Source organism: Planococcus citri, chromosome 4 (assembly GCF_950023065.1).
Source record: "Planococcus citri chromosome 4, ihPlaCitr1.1, whole genome shotgun sequence".
NCBI lineage: Eukaryota > Metazoa > Arthropoda > Insecta > Hemiptera > Pseudococcidae > Planococcus > Planococcus citri.
The window spans coordinates 17,452,873-17,470,799 of NC_088680.1; the positions used below are offsets into that span (position 1 = coordinate 17,452,873).

The 17,927-nt window shown below is 33.8% G+C and overlaps 2 protein-coding genes and 1 long non-coding RNA gene across 3 annotated transcripts in view; 2 read left to right on the plus strand and 1 right to left on the minus strand.

Annotated features, from left to right (window-relative positions):
* Positions 1–2,390, plus strand: part of LOC135845921 (uncharacterized) — an 85,532-nt gene extending 83,142 nt beyond the window's left edge. The window contains exon 3 of the long non-coding RNA XR_010558862.1: positions 2,298–2,390. This is a non-coding gene — a long non-coding RNA (uncharacterized LOC135845921). The remainder of the gene's footprint in view (positions 1–2,297) is intronic.
* Positions 1–17,927, minus strand: part of LOC135845920 (tyrosine-protein kinase Dnt-like) — a 140,987-nt gene that overhangs the window by 77,035 nt on the left and 46,025 nt on the right. The window lies entirely within an intron of this gene.
* Positions 5,591–11,933, plus strand: LOC135843587 (uncharacterized). The gene is made up of 2 exons (XM_065361520.1): positions 5,591–5,731; positions 10,094–11,933. The coding sequence occupies exon 2, from the start codon at positions 10,182–10,184 to the stop codon at positions 11,718–11,720; it is 1,539 nt and encodes a 512-aa protein (XP_065217592.1). The 5' UTR covers positions 5,591–5,731; positions 10,094–10,181; the 3' UTR covers positions 11,721–11,933.

The window sequence follows — 17,927 nt, forward strand, 5'->3', positions numbered from 1 at the left end:
TTTCCTTCGCCTCGCAAGATTAATTTAGTATCGAGATTGTTCGACGTAAAAATTTCATTTCTCAAAAGTTCAAGATTTTTATTTCTTTAGGTCTTGAGATTTTTTTTTGATTTTGGGGTTTTTAGTTTTTTCAATATTGGGATTTTTTTGATCTCTAGATTTTTCCATCTTGGGATTTTGCTGTCCTCAGACTGTCAAGATTTTAAATTTTTTTGATTTTGCGGCTTTTAGGTTTTTGATCTTGTGAGCTCAAGGTTTTAATTTTTCAAGATTTTTTGATCATGAAATTTTTTATTTCAAAAGTTTGAGATTTTTTGAGCCTAAATTCTTTGTTTTTAAAGATTTTACTGTCTGAAGTTCAAAATTTGAAACTTTTTCATCTGAAACTTTGAAATAAAGTTTCAAGATTTAAGAATCCTTGTGTCAAAAAACGTTGACGTTTCTAAATCTTAAGTTTTCAAGATTTCTTAACCCCAAAAATTCTTGATCTCATAATTTTTCCATTTTTTGATATTCAAGATTTTTTGATCATGAAATTTTTTATCTCAAAAGTTTGAGATTTTTTGAGCCTAAATTCCTTGTTTTTCAAGATTTTACTGTCTGAAGTTCAAAATTCAAAACTTTTTCATCTGAAACTTTGAAATAAAGTTTCAAGATTTAAGGGATCCTCGTGTCAAAAAACGTAGACGTTTCCAAATCTTAAGTTTTCAAGATTTATTGATCCCAAAAATTCTTGATCTCATAATTTTTTCATTTTTGGATTTTCAAGATTTTTTTCATCTCAAGATTTGCAGATTGTTATGTAATAAGATTTTGACGTTTCTAAATCTTGAGATTTTAATGTTTTACAGTCCCAAAATTTTTTACCTTGTGATTTTTCTATCTCAAGATTTTCAGATTTTTTTATCTCAAGACTTTAAGAATCTCGTGTTACAAGATTTACACGTTTTTAAATCGTGTATTTTTTGAACATTTTTCGATCTCTAAACTTTTTAATCTCGTGATTACTTAATTCGAAGATTTTCCAAGATTTTTTTGATCTCAAGATTTTCGGAATTTCATGTCACAAGAGGGACAAGAGTTGGACGTTTTTAAATCTTGATTTTTTGGTCCTCATCAAACCTTTTTGATTTCATGTTTGTTTTTTTTTTGATCACAAGATTTGTAAAACTCAATACCTATTTTAAAGATTTTTTGATTTCGAATTTTCAAGATTCTCATCTCACAAGATTTTGATGTTTTTAAATCATAAACTTTCAAGTTAGTTCCTATTTCGATTTGAAAATGTTTTGATATCTAAATTTTTGGTTTCAAGATTTGTTCAATAACCTCAAATTTTTAACAGATTTTTTCATTTTGGGTTCTCAAAGGTTTTTTTTACCTTCCCCAAGATTTTATATTGTTGAGATTTCGAGATTTTTACGTCTCGAGATTATACATTATGATTCTTTCAATTTCAAGATTTTTTGATCTCGTTATTTTTTTTTGTAAATATTTTTAATGTTGAGACTTTCAGAGTTTCTGAATTCAAGACTCTTATAGCCCCAGATTTCAGTGTCTCAAAGTTTCAAGATATTTTTATTCTTCAACATTTCAGGATTTTTTTTATCGTGAGGTTATCTGACTTATGATTTTAAGGAGTTTTTGACCTCGAGCTAACAAAAATTTTACCTCGAGATTTTTTTCTCTAAATTTTTTGATCCCAAGATTTTCTTCTGGCATTTTGTTTTAATCCTCAGTTTTCGAGGTTTTTTCATCCTTTTTTTCATCCACACTCTACAGATCTGGTTGATTTTAAGAATGTTGGATTTCATAATTTTTTTGATTTTGAGGCTTCCAGGTTTTTTGGTGTTAAGATTTTACTGCTGTCTCAAGATTTCAATTTTTTTTTAAATTTCAAGCTTTTGGGATTTTTTGAGCCTAAGATCGTTTAATTTAATCCTAAAATGTTTGACATCAGGATTTCAAGATTTTTGAGATTTTTTAATTTAATTATGTTTTTGATCTCGAGGCTTTCAGATTTTTTTTTATTATTACGTAGATTTCACTGCTTCAAGTTTCAAGATTTTTTACAATTCCAAGGTTTTGAGATTTTTCGACTCTCAACATGTTTTGATCTCCAGACTGCTTAATTAATTCCTCGAATTTTTGACCTCTGGATTTTCCCATTAAAAGATTTGTAACCTCAGGTTTCTAAGATTTTTCGAGCTTATTGAACACTTTAAAAGATTTGTATTCGATTTTAATTGGACGTATGTGTTATTAAATATTGTCTGCATTTTTCTTTTTGATTGCAGATGCAACATTGGAGCGAAAAATTAATCTGGATTTCTGACAGGACGACGAACTGATTTTGGGAAGAGCTGCTACATCAGTGCATCATTCAGGTATGTGTTTGATGATACTCTTACGCTTCTGGTGAATGGTTTGCAATTATCAGAATTTTCAATAATAAGTATTTTTATTCAAGAAATATTATTCTTGAAAAATACCAATATTTCGAGATTCAATAAATTGTCTATAATTTCGACAAAAAATCTTATAATTATTTTGATTGGACATTCTGTAGCTTTATTTCTTTTCTCCCACTTGAAATCATCTTAAACGTTTTTTAAATTTTGAATGAAAAAAAATTAAAAAATAAATAAACGAATAAGTAAACGTTTTTCAAAAAAAAAAATTGGCATTCTCGAGCAACAACGTGCCCTCAAGTTACCTCCATTTAATCATTTTGCTCGCCTAAATTAATTCGACCAGTCAATTCGACTATACTGCAAAATAAACGTAAAGAAAAACGGTTACGTCGACGTCGTCATCGTCCTCGTCGTCGACTCGCAAAAAAAAGGAGGGAAAAAAGGTCATCACTCTGGAAAATAATTAAAAATTACGTGTTGATTAAAAATCTCAAATCTGGGGATTTCGCTTGCGCTTTTTCTGTTCTTTCTATATTGTAGTACAATGTACAGTAGAGGTAGCCTGTATCTCATTTAGGACGAGAGGGGAAAAAACAACACTGGAGGCTACCAAGAAGATTGCACGTCTCGGTGTATCGTCGACCGTCGTCGTCGTTCCAAAAAAAAGATGATGAGCAGAAAGCTCGTTCGTTCTAAAGAGAATAAAAAGCAAATAAAAAATTGAAAGAAAGTAACGAGTTTTAATGGTTAGGCGAACCGAAACAGCGCCAGCTTCAGCAGCGGGTCAGGCAGTTTGAAGACATCAAACAGAGCTAACGTAAGGCAACCAGCATCCAGCATCCCTTTTTGTCATTCGCAGATTATGGAAATAGTATATGTGTGGCAAAACCAGCGTGTAAATTATTGCGAATTAACGCCATCCAGATCCCTATATCCTCAATCCTGTGCAAGTCGAGTCACGTGTCGAGGCTCAACCAAAGGCGTGTATAAATACTGTAATATAAGACTCCACGACTTATATAGATACATATGGAACTTTAAAAAAAAATGAGCGAGTATAATTTAATGACAAAAAGATGCTGCAATTTTGGCGAAAAGCCTTCATCGCTGGTGCGTAAATTCGCGAACAGGAGGAAAGGGGGCTGGGGGAAGCGATTAAAACGCGGCTCTCCTTTTGTGTGTATGAAACGCGATCGTGCAAATAATCACACCTTTTTACAATATTATCGCAGCTGTACAGGCGTTGTCGACGCGTCTATAATTAATTAATAGAAAACCCATCGAGAATATGGAAGTGCAAGGACGACGAAAGGGAAAGGGAAAGGGTAACGCGAGCGCGCAGAAAAAGGTGTTTTACGTTTCCAATTACGTTGTTTATTATTGATAACGATCCCCTATTTTTACCACCCCTCCCTAGACCCTCTGCCAGGTCTTCTTTGGTGTTCATATAGTAATGTGGCTGATACACATAGAGAGAGACCAACTATGGTGCTGGTTGATGGTGGCGGGCCCAGCCGGGTTTATTTAGTAATGAAATAGATAAATGTCGTTCGGAATAATTAAATCATTAATCTATCGTATCCGTTTTGTATCGGACAATGATAAAAACCTAGTGGGTCGTAGATTGCGGTTGTTATGGAATTTGCATAGGATGGTGGTCCTTTTTTTCAATAGAGGATTCCAGCAGCGTCGTATCGTATTTTTTTCTTCTTTCACAGTCTCTTCTCTTCCTTGATCGAGGTACCTACTGGCACTATGGCGAGAAGTAAATTAATCGAATACGTTGTTAAACGACGGTCATTAGGCTGATATTAAGTTTGTATCGAGTGGGTGAGCGAATGGATTAACCAAGTTCCTTCCATCCATATTATACTAGATGCACGAAAAGCTTGATATATTGATTCTATATACCAAGTACAATATTCCTCTGTGGACTCTGGAGAGATTTTCAAATCATTTAGGCTTTTAGATTTACAACGCGAGAGGTGAACGATCCCAAGATACCGAGAGCGGACAATTGTCTACTGGCGAGTGAGTCAATCTTCATTTAGCACGTCACCAGACTCGAGAGGATCAATCAGTCGCTGCAGAAAAATACGTACGAGTATTTTTTGAAATATGTACTTCATCGTTTGACAAGTCCATCTCGAGATGCCAGCAATGAATGGTATGATCCTGGTCGCGTGACGTGATGCCATAGACATCTCCAGTAAGTATATCCAGTTGTCACACAAATGTTGAAATTATTTCAGCTGGTTGTGACATCAAGTGGGGGTAGCAAACGATCACGAAGCTTGCTTGGAGTAAATAATCGAGGTCTGTATTATCTGCTCTCGTCCTCATCTGCTTTTCATAAATATCGTCGTAGATGTAAGCATACCTTGTATCGTAACTTTTCATATCTCTATCGGTATAATTTTTACACCCGGGCTGGGAACTGCCGCCGAAAGCTGATGAGATGCTGCACATATTGGAATACTTATCGAATCTGACGAGTGATTGGTGTTATCATAAGAGTGGAATTAACACATATGTTACGCAGTCTGCGTACGTTCTCGTATAGAAAGAGTGGGAATAATCCGAGTCTCAGATTGATTAGTATAATTAACACCCGAATAAGTACATATAAGCAACGGTTTCACTTTTTTTTCAAGTGTGAAAAAACAGCTCACCAGATAACTGGGTACGATCGAGTTGATTGGAATTTGAAAGTGTCGAAGTCCAAACCTCAAAGTTATCAACTGTAGGTACAATTGAAAAAAGACAGAAAAAATCGTACGAAAGGTTTCACGTGAGGTGACAAAAATGAGAATATTTTTGTTAGAATTGGAAGTTATTCTCAGCTGTTATTTCTAGAATGGATCGAGACTTTGAGAGTATCAAGACACGAATCAGGATGTGTTGAATACAGTAGCCCTTTTGTCCTTTTGGTATAATAATTAATATAATATGCGAGACCTTTGTATTTGTACACCTATAGACGAGCTGGGTTAGCCAGACGCCCTTCTTACCCCGGGCTGCATGCTATACGAGTATACCTGCGTATTCGTAGAATATTTTTTTGTTTTCTTATACTTTTGCATTTCCCAAAATGACTCCTGACTCCAGACATTGTATAGGCCAAGGTGGGCTTGGGCTTGATAATCTTAAGAAAAAATTGCTACCTACTTGGGATTTCAGTGGTTGATGGTGTTCAGTTGTATTTATTTTTTCGTTGGAAAAGGTAATTCATCGGTTATCATTTGCATGGCATTCTTATCGCATGGTTTTAGTACGTAGTAAAGCTACACTGGTTGTTATCAGCGTGGAATTAAAAAGTAAGTGCAATGATTAAATAATTAATTTTACGTATTACGCTGTAGATTAGTTATTTATTGTACTTGAATAGAAGCGGAGTGTTATTCTGGTGTTTTCTAAATCTCAAGTACGTGTAAATTATAAAGCTGCCATTTAATCTCGGGAAGGTTTGAACTGAAAATTACGACGGTTAGTTTACTAGTCTATCGAGGGAGACTTCGAGAGGGGGGCAGAGAGACCAGTTTACCCCGGGCCAGAGGTGTAACGATTATAATCGATGCTGCATCGATCATTTCGTCCCAAAATAATCGGACTAATCGGAGGATAATCGATTATTCGGCCATAAAAATTTGCTGTTTCATGATTGGTTGGAATTGAGTGACGTCAGTCATCGCCATAAATGTTTTCTGAACCATTATCTGAACAATTTTCATTTTCATTTTCTTACTCAAAAAGTAATTGTAATGAAAGGATTGAAGAGAAAATGAAAATATGAAACATCAAATAACAAATTAAAACCAAAAGGAAGACATAAAATCAAGATTTGGATTAATTTAAAAAAATTACCCAAAGGTCCGATTAATCGGCGATTAATCGATTACGGCCGATTATAAATAATCGGCGATTATTAATCGGAGATAATCGATTAGGGTAAATGTGCCTAAGTTTGCGCACCTAATTTTCAAACAGCCACTACTTTTTATGAAAAGCAGCTAGAATATTGAAATTTGTACAGAAGGTTCCTCAGACATTTGGCTATGATTTGCCCCAGAAATAAAATTTTTAATCTATTTAGTTTTTGATATTTTGACCAAAAACCAAAAAAAGTCAAATGCGCAATCTTAGGCATATGCCTTCCTAAGATTGCGCATTCACCTTCTCAAGATTGTGCACCAGTGAAAAACATAGAAATTCGTCAATATTGTTTTATTAATGATGAAAGCAAACAAAATGTCTCACACGAACGTGCATTTGAAACTTCTGAGTGAACCACACTGGAAATGCGCTCATATCTGGTATTTCCAGCATTACCCCCATTTCTCCCTAGCTTTTGACAAGGAGTAAACTCGATATACGTGTATAAGGTGTCATTTCATTCAAATAAATTGGATTATTAATGATAATTTTGAAAAGTATCATTATTAGTCTTAGAAAAGTAGCAAAAAATAAAAATCGCAATCTTAGGTACAGGGGTGTTTTTTTAAAAAATTGAAAAATTGAAACCTAATTAAAGCAGAAAGTACTTGAAATATGTGCTTGTTATAATCCCCAGACAATGACGAATCTAAAAATAGCTTATTTAGATTTCTACTGCCATTTCCATAAAAATATTCACGTGCGACTTTTATTGGAAAAGTTATAAAAAAATTTGAAAAAAAAGTTTTTCGCTTGTCATTTTGCGACACTTGGTGCTACCATCACCAAAAAACGTGAAGTATGGTCATTTTGATTCTTCTTTCAAGTAAAGGCGGTATCAATGTTGTAACTCTCACTGGTTCTGAGAAATCGTTACTGCGCAATCTTAGGAAGCGCGCAAACTTAGGCACATTTACCCTATAATCGTAATCGTTACACCTCTGCCCCGGGCCCTTGCTTCTTGGAGAGTCCGGCAATAGAAGGGCTTGTGATGAGAAAATAATCTGTTTTTTTACTTCTCAAAACACAAATTTTCGAAAGCTTTTGCCCTCGCTTCGCTGAGGCTTGTTTTCTTTTCTTTTTCAAAATTGAATTTCTTAAAAAAAAATTTCATTTCAAATTTCAAAGTTTTAAAGTGAAACAATCCAGGTCTCGCATAAAAAGTGTCATTTTGATGCCTCTCGAAATACCAAAAGCTTTCGCCCTCACTAGAACCTGTTTTTTTTTCTTTTTCAGAATTAAAATTTCTAAAAAAAATCATTCAATTTTTAAAGTTTTGAATTGAAAAAATAAACTCGTCCTCAAAAAAAAGTTGTTTTTATGCCTCTCAAAACACAAATTTTCTAAAGAATTCGCCCTCGCTTCGCTCTAGCCTGTTCTCTTTTCTTTTTCAAAATTAATTCCCTAAAAAAAACACACATTATTCAAAATCCTAAAATTTTAAAAACCGAAAAATAAAACTCGTTTTTAAGACATCTCGAAGTAAAACTTTTCAAACTCTTTCGACCTTGTTTCGCTCGGGCCAATTTGCTTCTTGTTTTAAAATTAAGAAATGTTACATTTGAGGCCTCCAGAAATCCCAAAAAGAAAATAAAAATGTTCATAAGTCGTATAAATATCATATCAATTGGAAAAATTGATTCATTTTTCCCACATCAGTCGACATCACCCCCCCCCTCCCAAAAAAAACTGAATATAGCTTCTGCTTTAGAAATAGGGTCCAACATGATATTTGACCCGAGCCCGCATGGGATCTGGACGACTCTGTGGAGGGGGAAGCTGTTTTGGTTTTGAGGGCGAACGATCATCAGAACTTGAAATGAATCACGCCTCTGAAAACCCAAATGTTTATAACCTTATTGCACTTTTTCAAAATTTTGAGCCGCAACCATTTTCTCAAGGGGACTAAGTTTTGATTTTAGACGAAAGTTGGTTTCAAAATCAGAACTACTGCATTCGAAAATCTATGAGCTAGAATTTTTTTCATTTTCATTCCCTCTTTTAAGAGCTAATTTTTTGGAAGTAGTCGAAAAACCTCCCCTTCTTCGAGGGTTAGGGTAACTTTTAATACGCCTATTGAATGAAAATGGGGTTGAGAATCAGAATCAGTGTTTTCAAAAACCTACGGAATTCGATACCCATATCATATAACTATTTTTGCTAGTTTGAAGATTGACTCTAAATACAAATTTTCAACATCTTTCGTACTCATTTGGGCATGTTCTCTTTTCTTTTTAAAAATTGACATCCTAAAAATTGTTTCAAATTTTCAAATTTTAAACTCCAAAAAATGAACTCCTTGTATGAAAAAACATCGTTTTTAGTTCCCTCAAAATACAAATGTTCAAAAGTTCTAGCTCTCACTTTGGGCCTGTCCTCTTTTTTTTCAAAATAAACTTCCTAAAAAGTCTCGAAGTCTTTGAAAAATTTCCTATTAATCGCGATTTTTCATTTTGGAATTTTGTTACGACATCTTGCTGAACCCAGCACGGTTATTTTTTATTAAAAAATTGTTTAAAAAAAATTTTTCTGCCAAAGTTTCAAGAAAATTTTGATTTTTTTTCATAAAAACCTGTTTTTTTTTGGTCAAATTTGCCAAAAATTATTTTCTAAACAAAATTAGAATAAAATCCTACAGTTTGTCAAAATTGTGAAAAAAGCAAGTTTTTGTAAGAAATGTGAAAAAGATTCATTTCTAGTGAAAATTGCAAAAAATCGGTTTCTTGTAAAAAATTCAACATCTTTGTAAAATCTGCAAAAAAATCAGATCAAAATTTGACTTCAACTTCTATTTTTTTCAATCATTTTTGAAAAAGTTTCAAGTCTCATTTTTTCCATAAATTTTCCACAAGTCCTGGCTTTTTAATATTTGAAAAGTCTCACCTTTCAAGAAAATTATTTGAAAACATTTAGGTGATTTCTTTGCCAGTAAATCCCTATTCTTGCTGAAATTGTCAAATTTTTGTTTTTTAAAAAATACTCGCATTGCAGAAAAATTGCGAAAGATTTTAACTTTTTTTCAAGAATTATCCAGAAGTCTCACTTTTTTGCCAATATTTATGTATTTTTCAAGAAAGTCCTGCCAAAATCTCGATTTTTAAGAACATCGGTTCTTACTCTGAGTATTTTCTGACTTGAAATTATGATCGATTTTTTCTTTAGAGGGAGGGGAACAGGATCCATTATTTTTGAAAATACTACAGCTCCCACTCAACGGGGTAGTTTTTATCTTGGATGGTGAAACATATTTCGAATTCAGAATCAGCTCTTGTGAAAACGCAATTCGATGCTCACAACTTTTTTTTTGATAGTTGGCATTTTATTTATGCCCATCTCTCCACATGAGGTAAATTTTTTGACGATTTCTCTGAAATGTGCCTATTTATAGTGTTGGAGGAGTGAGCTCCTGAATTTGCAAAATTTTAAATCTCTGAATACAGGTTTTGGTGCAGTGCTGTTTCTCAAAATTGCCTACCTCTGTAATTGAAGGAGTTATAAGAAGTGAAATTTTTTGTCAAGTTTCTCTGCATTTTTGAAAATTGAAATTTGTTGACTTTGAAGAAGGTAGGAGTGATAAATTATTAGGTACAATTTTGAAATGCTCTGAAAAATTCATTTGCCCGTAGCGTTTTGAATTTTCGTTAGAGAACCTTCCCTGGTCAAAAATTTAAGGTCAATTGACATCATGAAACATCTATACCTACGAGTATACTCATAATTTATTAATGATATTGTTTTGTTTTCAGAATACCTATTCATTCGCATTTGCGGAACAGGGAACATCATCTTGGAATTTTCCCCTCGAAGAACGAATAACATCAAACTGAATTCATCATGGAAAAAAATCACAAATCTCGGAACACCTTTCCCATTTTTCATTCTTCTGCTCGGACATTACAGGAGATGGCTACATCACGATTCGCGTACGCCTGCTGGTGTTCAGTAATTATTAATAAACGCGACTCCCGTTCCGATTCGCGACCATGTTGGGGACACAATTTGTGGTTCGAGAAACACACATTCAGTTGCACTGATATTCTGCCAGTGCCATTCAGTATCAGACCGAAGATCGATTATACAATTTTACTTATTGGAAAAGAACTTGAAATGTGGACCAATCATAATAATTTCAGAAGCGTGTCGATACCTCGAGAAGTTATTGTCGATTGCGTGGTATTCGATTCAGATAATATTTGTTACAAAAAAACAGCCAAGAATTTACTTACTAAAGCGAACCCGGCGTTCTGTTTAATCGATCAGTTTCATATCGCTTGTAAATACAACTTAGAAGAAGATATCGAACGGTTGTGGCCTTTGGTTAAAGATTTTGTGCATATCGAAATATCTCGATTCAATTATTCGGCTACTTCTATTCAAACAATAGAGTATTGGTGTTCTCGTATGAGAGGAGAACTGCTGCAAGTCTACGGTTACCGGGCGAGATCGCCTGAATTTTATGTGCTTCAGCGACAAACTACGAGTGATGAAAGACCAATGATGGATTGGAGCGAAATCGAGTACTTTTGGAAGAAATTGAGCATCGAGGAGCAAACCTACCTTGTGCAAGACTATCGATGGTTGCAGGACTTCATTGAACATTTGATATGGAATATGGATAACGCGATGTTGGAAACCGTAGCCAAATCTCAACCTATTATACTTTTGAAACATTTAGCCTCTGACGAACTCTACTACGAATACACCTTACAAGTTTGGGATTATATGAAGAATTCATTTATCGATGACAAACAAACATTTTATCGAATTTTAATCGATTTATCAGAGATGGCATTCTGTCTATGCGGTTACAGCCATGTGGCGACGTTACTCAAAGAAATATGGCTCTCGGCTCCGGATGAGTTGAAAATCTATATTTGTTATTATCGCAGGTTTGGCGAAGTTCTCGATTTCGTCGAAGGTCAACGTTTGGTCAGATCTATTATGCAATTTGTCAAAATTCGATCGTTTGGTTGCGATATTAGTTTCTTTATCGAACTATCGAGAGATTGCAGCTTCGAAACGAGACAACGAATATGGCTGAAATGGTGGCACAAATTTGTTATTTTAGCCCAAGTGCCCGATTTACTCGAGATGATGAGTTTATGCTTTGACAATGCAAACGATTTAGCTGTGTTTAAAAAAACCACCATGTTGGATACCAAAGCGCTGGAATATGTTTGCGATCAATTCATCGACCAAGGACTTGATGATGAGTTGGACGAGTATTTGAAGTTGTGTTGTTCAGATGATGACGATGAAAAACGTGTAAACGCTGTAAGGGAGAAAATTGTTCTTGAAAATGAAGCTGAACGAGCAGTTCGTTTCGTGGTGGCGGAAGTGACGGAATTTCAAGAAAGCTCTTCTTGCAAATAGATCAAATCTTTTATAGACCGGTTGTGAATTTGTTATTTTTTTATATTTTTTAGGCCTACCTCTATTGTTTTTATATTTTTATGCATTTACTGTGGGTATATTTTATGAAAATTTACATCTTTATTTTCCTAAATCTCCTATCGAATGTACAATTTTTATCAAATTATTACAGAAATTTAAATTTTATGTTGTGTTAGTGTACCAATAAATTTATTTTGCTCTATTCTGGAAGGCCTGTGATGGAAAAAAACCATCATTTTTTACTTCTCGAAACACAAATTTTGAAAGCTTTCTCCCTCGCTTCGTTCGGACCTCGGACGTGTGTTATTTTTGTTTTCAAAATCAAGATGAAAATTTCTAAAAAAAAATCAAGTTTTACAGCCAAAAAATAAACTCTTCACAAAAAAACATCGTTTTTAAACCTCTCGAAGTACAAATTTCCAAGAGCTTTTTTTCTCGTTTGAGCCTGTTCTTGTTTTAAAATGAAAAAAATTACATTTGAGGCCTCCAAAAATGCCAAAAAGTACATAAATAACAATTTTCATAAGCTTTTTTCCCACATCAGTCAACATCCTTCAAATGTTTCTCTTGCTTGACAGAAAGTGTCAGTTCAGTTGTGTTCAAGTAGTCCCGTGTTTTGTTAAATTGTCAAGTAAGGCCTTGTGCCAAAAATCATCAAAAATTTTCGCTTGTCCAAAAATTGACAAACATTTTAGCTTTTCAAAAAAATAGTTAGAATTTTTCGTTTGCAAAAGGCTTCAAAAAAATGTTGCTTTTTTCCAAAAATTGTTTCGAAGTCTCGCTTTTTTGGCCAACAATTTGTTAAACATTCTCGCTTACTCAAAAATTGTCAAGAATTTACGCTTTTTAAAAAAATGGCAGAAGATTGTAATTTTTTCAGAAAATTCCATCAAGACTCAATTTTTTCCAAAAGTCTCGCTTGTTTGATAGAAATTTGGAAGAAGTATAATTTTTTCCCAATAATTTACCAGGAAGTCCTGCTTTTAGGTTGAATTGTCAAATTCTTGCTTTTTACCAGAAAATTCACAAAAATTCTCACTTTTTGGGAACATTGCTGAAAAAATGTACTTTTTTCAAAAAATTTCCCAGAAATATTAGTTTTTTACCAGAATAAAAAGACTGCACATCTACAATAATTGGGAAAAAATGTCTGGTTTTCTCCCAGTAGGTATAGTTACTTTGTCAAGATCTAGTTTTTTGACAACAATTTTCAAAAACTCCATCTTTTCAAAAATTGACAAAAATTATCGCTTTCGTATAAGAAAATGACCAAAGATTGCCATTTTTGCAGAAAATTCCAAAATCTCTCATTTTTTCCCCCCAAATTGTCCAAAAGTTTCGCTTTTTTCACAAGAATTGCGAAAAATCATTTTTTTTCCCCATCAATTTTATATCTATCATTATTTGCAGTTTCTTGCTGAAATTATCTTTAGCTCAATTTGTAAAAAAATTATAACTTTGAAAAGTTGAACTTTTTTTCAAAAATTGGGTCAAAAGCCCTCCTTTTTGCAAAAATTTGTCAAAAAAGTCTCGCACATCTTCAGAAATTGCGGGGAAATGTTGTTTTTTTGGCACATGATTACTTTTTAATGTGACCTGATTTTTGCTAAAGTTGTCAAAGTCTTGCTTTTTGACTTGAATTCTCGTTAAGTATTTTACAGAATTGCCAATAAGTAATTACCGAAAAATCACGTTTGTGTGTTTTTTTTTATTACTTAGTCATTATCAAAAATTTTCGCAACCTAAAAATTGACAAAATTTTTTGAGTTTCATTAAAATGGCTGTAGATTGTAATTTTTTCGTAAAAAACCAAAAAATTGTCAAAAGTTTAGCTTTTTTTCAGAAATTTCGAAAGGCTTCTCCTTTTACTACAATTGTGTAAAGTTTCGCTTTTGGCCAAACATTGTCCCCCCCCCCAGAAATTGCAAACATTCTGCCAAAAAGTGTTGCTGGGGGGGGGGGCAAATTTCTGACATGCCTGTAGGGGCGCGAATGTGCAAATTGTGGGCAGACTTCCAGCTGAAAAAGTAGGTACCTATCTTCACATCACGCTCGAAGAGAGAAGTTAGGAAGAAAGGATGCTAAAATTCCCCGGAATAAAAAAAGTCGTTCGTTTCAACTTTCAAGAAGTTTTGAACTTCATTGTACATAATATTTCAAAACATTGTCGCTGGTAATTCAATTTTGATTTTGCTCAAGCTATTCTTCGAACAGTCCCAAAGCCAAGCTAAGGTACAGCTATGAAAAATTTTACCAATCAAAGTAATCTGGTCAATTTTGAGAAAAAAAGAGGGTAATTCGTCAATTAATATCAACATTGATACGTCGATTCTCGATTATCATTATATTTATAAATAAATGTTTACAATACACCATCGATTATACGTAGGCTACACATAAATGAAATTTTTCAACTAGTCGATGTGATTTAATATTCGGCGTAATTTTCGCAGATTGATTCGTCGACTTTTAGGTCAAGAGCCGTATACAAACTTGAAGCTACTCGTACATATAAGCAACGCAAACGCCATTAAAAATATTCCAAAACAAACAAAACCCACATAAAAATCCCTATTATTACTATGTTTTGATCGAACATCGCGATACACACATTAGGTACTCGTAGATATAGCACTAGCAGCGAATAGATATACACATTCTGGTGTATTTCTTGTAAAAACACGTTATGCTATCCGTGTGAAGTGGAAATTAAAATCGAACAGTTATAAGCGTTCCTTTTTTCTCTTCTTTTTTTTCCCCCGGTTACATTATTTATTCAATGAAAAGAAACATTTAATAGCGATGAACTATAAAAGTTGGCATGTAGCTTTTGAAACAAACCACACAGATCGTGGTTATTACGGTTTTGAAAAACGTATAAAACACGAACTCGACGGATAAATAGATAAACAGTAACACGTACGTATTGTGGAATAAACATTTCGCTAAATCGTTTCAAATGTGTGCATAGTGCACAGACACCGTATCAGTAATTCTCCAGAATGATGAAAAAAAGTCAGCTTGTGAGTAACTACACATGTAAAATAATTCACATAAAGGGTCTCATCTTACTAGAAACTTCTGAACCTGATCACAAAGTACAAATAGGTACTCTAGGTAGTCTGTGTTTATAATTTGAGGAAAGTTGTAAGTACAGCGAACAGAAAATAACTAGGAGCTACGATGTCAAATTCTAAAAACAAAAACAAGACATGGTATCTAACGGATTTTTTTGTTGAAAAAAATCGCTACATTTTCAACTTCCTTCACACCCTTTTTTCAACCAAATTTTCAGAAAGCTCTCTATTTGATTTCCCCCTCCCACACACTCGAAAAAAAATATTAACAAATTTGAATTCTTCACCGGAAAATTTTCAAAAAAATTAAAATTGGAAGAAAATTTGTGCTCAAAGTATTTTTTATAATTTCATTAAAAATTAGTCGGGGAGCCCGCATAAGGATCTATTGCACCCCTCCCTCTTTCGATCCTCCAGGACAACTTTTTTGTCGAGTGGAGAGTCCTAAGGAACATTTCTAGCTCTTGTCCTAAAAAAAGTGGCCCTACTTACAAAATGGCGGCCATTGTGAGGTACAAGGTTAGGGCTCTATATAAACCAGGTGAGCGCATCCACCATTTTGTTCCCTGAAGTGATAACGAACCAGTAATTATGCATACAATTTCTTATGTAAAAAATGCAATTTTTTAAATTGTTCGCGAGTTTGGGTGAACTGTTATGCAGTCTTAAATTAAAGACAATAAAATTCCATATCGATTGATGTTAAATTTTGATCATTTCGCGTAAAAATAACGATTTTATGAATATTTCTATTTTACTGATTTTTGCATACTACGTACGTCATCTTTAAAGTAAAAATACTCGAAATTTTCAGTGGACACATAGGTATTTTATTACAGTAAAATGTTCGTTATTTTATCCTCTTTAAAATGAGCTATTATATTACCGAAAGCTCTACATGCAACCGTTCAAAAGTTTTCGAAGTTGAAAGTTGCGAAAATCAGCTGCGGGCACTCGGGCAGTAAGTATTTGACTTTGAACAAATTTTACTCAAAATTTTCAACGGACACATGGATATTTTAATACAGCAAAATGTTCGTAATTTTATCGTCTTTAAAATGAGCTTATAACGAAAGTTCTACCTCTCATCGTTCAAAAGATCTTGAAGATCAAAGTTGCGGAAAGTAAAATACTGATCAAAACTAAGTGACTGATAACAGTGATAACACAATTTGGCCACTTTCCGCAACTTTGAACTTCAAAAACTTTTGAACGGTTGAAGGTAGAGCTTTCGGTAAACAACCATTTTAAAAAGGATACAATTACGAACATTTTGATGTATTAAAATACCTACGTGTCCACTGAAAATTTCGAGTAATATTAGTTCAAAGTTCAGTACTTACCATCCGCAGCTTGTTTTCCCAACTTTCAACTTCGAAAACTTTTGAACGGTTGCATGTAGAGCTTTCGGTAAACAACCATTTTAAAAAGGATACAATTACGAACATTTTGCTGTATTAAAATACCTATGCGTCCACTGAAAATTTCGAGTATTTTTAGTTTAAAGACGACGTACGTAGTACGCAGAAATCAGTAAAATTGAAGTATTCATAAAGTCGTTATTTTTTCATGAAATGATCAAAATTTAACATCGATCGATAGGAAATTTTATTGTCTTTAATTTGAGACTACACGTAAGTTCACCCGGACTCGCGAACTATCGAGAAAATTGCATTTTTTACGTGAGAAATTGTATCTATACTTACTAGTCCGTTATCACTCAGGGAACAAAATGGCCGATGCGCTCACCCACTTTATATAGAGCCTTAACAAGGTCAGCCAAAATCGCAGATTTTGCGTTCCAACATAGGACTTGCACGAAATTTTTTAAACCGGACAAAGGTAGATCGAAAGATCAGGCAAATATTTATCACTAGTCAAAATTTCAAGTGCTAAAGCGCCTTTCTCGATTTTTGGTGAATTTTTGAAACTCAAATTTAGGCCAAAAATGAGGGGAAAAATCAAAATTTTACCAAATTGACCAAGAATACTAAAATTTGGGATATACCTTATTTTGGACAAGCCAAATCGATTGGAAACTGTTTCAAACCGTTATGAGCAGTTCTGAAGCATTCAGCAGATTTTTGAAACTCAAAATTTCCACAAAATTTCATCAAATGGAGTTGGATAACCGAAATTTACTCTGAAAACTGATTTCGTTACGCTACGAAGTAAACTGCAGAGAGATTTCAAGTCATTTCGGAGCCTCCAGCAATTTTTTGAAAATTACTGGAGCCTCCGCCAGATTTTTGAAACTTGAAATTCCCATAACATTTTATCAAATGGAGTTAGTAAGCTGAAATTTACTTCGCAAACTAATTTCTTTACTATATGAAGTCGACTGCATGATGGTTTCAAATGGTTTTGAAGCTTCCAGCTACTTTTTGGAAATTTCAATTTTCCAAAAAACGCCATATAATTTTTCAAAAAGTCGCTGGAGGCTCCAAAACGACTTGAAATCCACCAGCAGTCGACTTCGTTGCGTATTGAAATTAGTTTGCAGAATGAATTTCGGCTTTCCATCTCCATTTGATGAAATTTTGGGAAATTTCAAGTTTCAAAAAAATCTACTGGAGGCTCCAGTAATTTTCAAAAAGTTGCTGGAGGATCCAAAACGACTTGAAATCCATCTGCACTCGGCTTCGTAGCGTATCGAAGTTTCAAAAATCTGCTGGAGGCTCCAGTAATTTTCAAAAAATTGCTGGAGGATCCAAAACGACTTTAAATCCACCTGCAGTCGACTTCGTAGCGTATTGAAATTAGTTTGCAGAATGAATTTTGGCTTTCCAATTCCATTTGATGAAATTTTGTGGGAATTTTGAGTTTCAAAAATCTTCTGGAGGCTCCAGAACTGCTCAAAACGGTTTGAAACAGTTTCCAATCGATTTGGCGTGTCGGAAATAGGGTATATTCCAAATTTCAGCTTTCTTGGTCAATTTGGTAAAATTTTGATTTTTTTCTCTCATTTTTGGCCTGAATTTGATTTTCAAAAATTCAATAAAAATCGAAAAAGGCACTTTAGCGCTTGAAATTTTGACAAGTGATAAATATTTGCCTGATCTTTCGATCTACCTTTATACGGTTTAAAAAATGTCGTGCAAGTTCTATT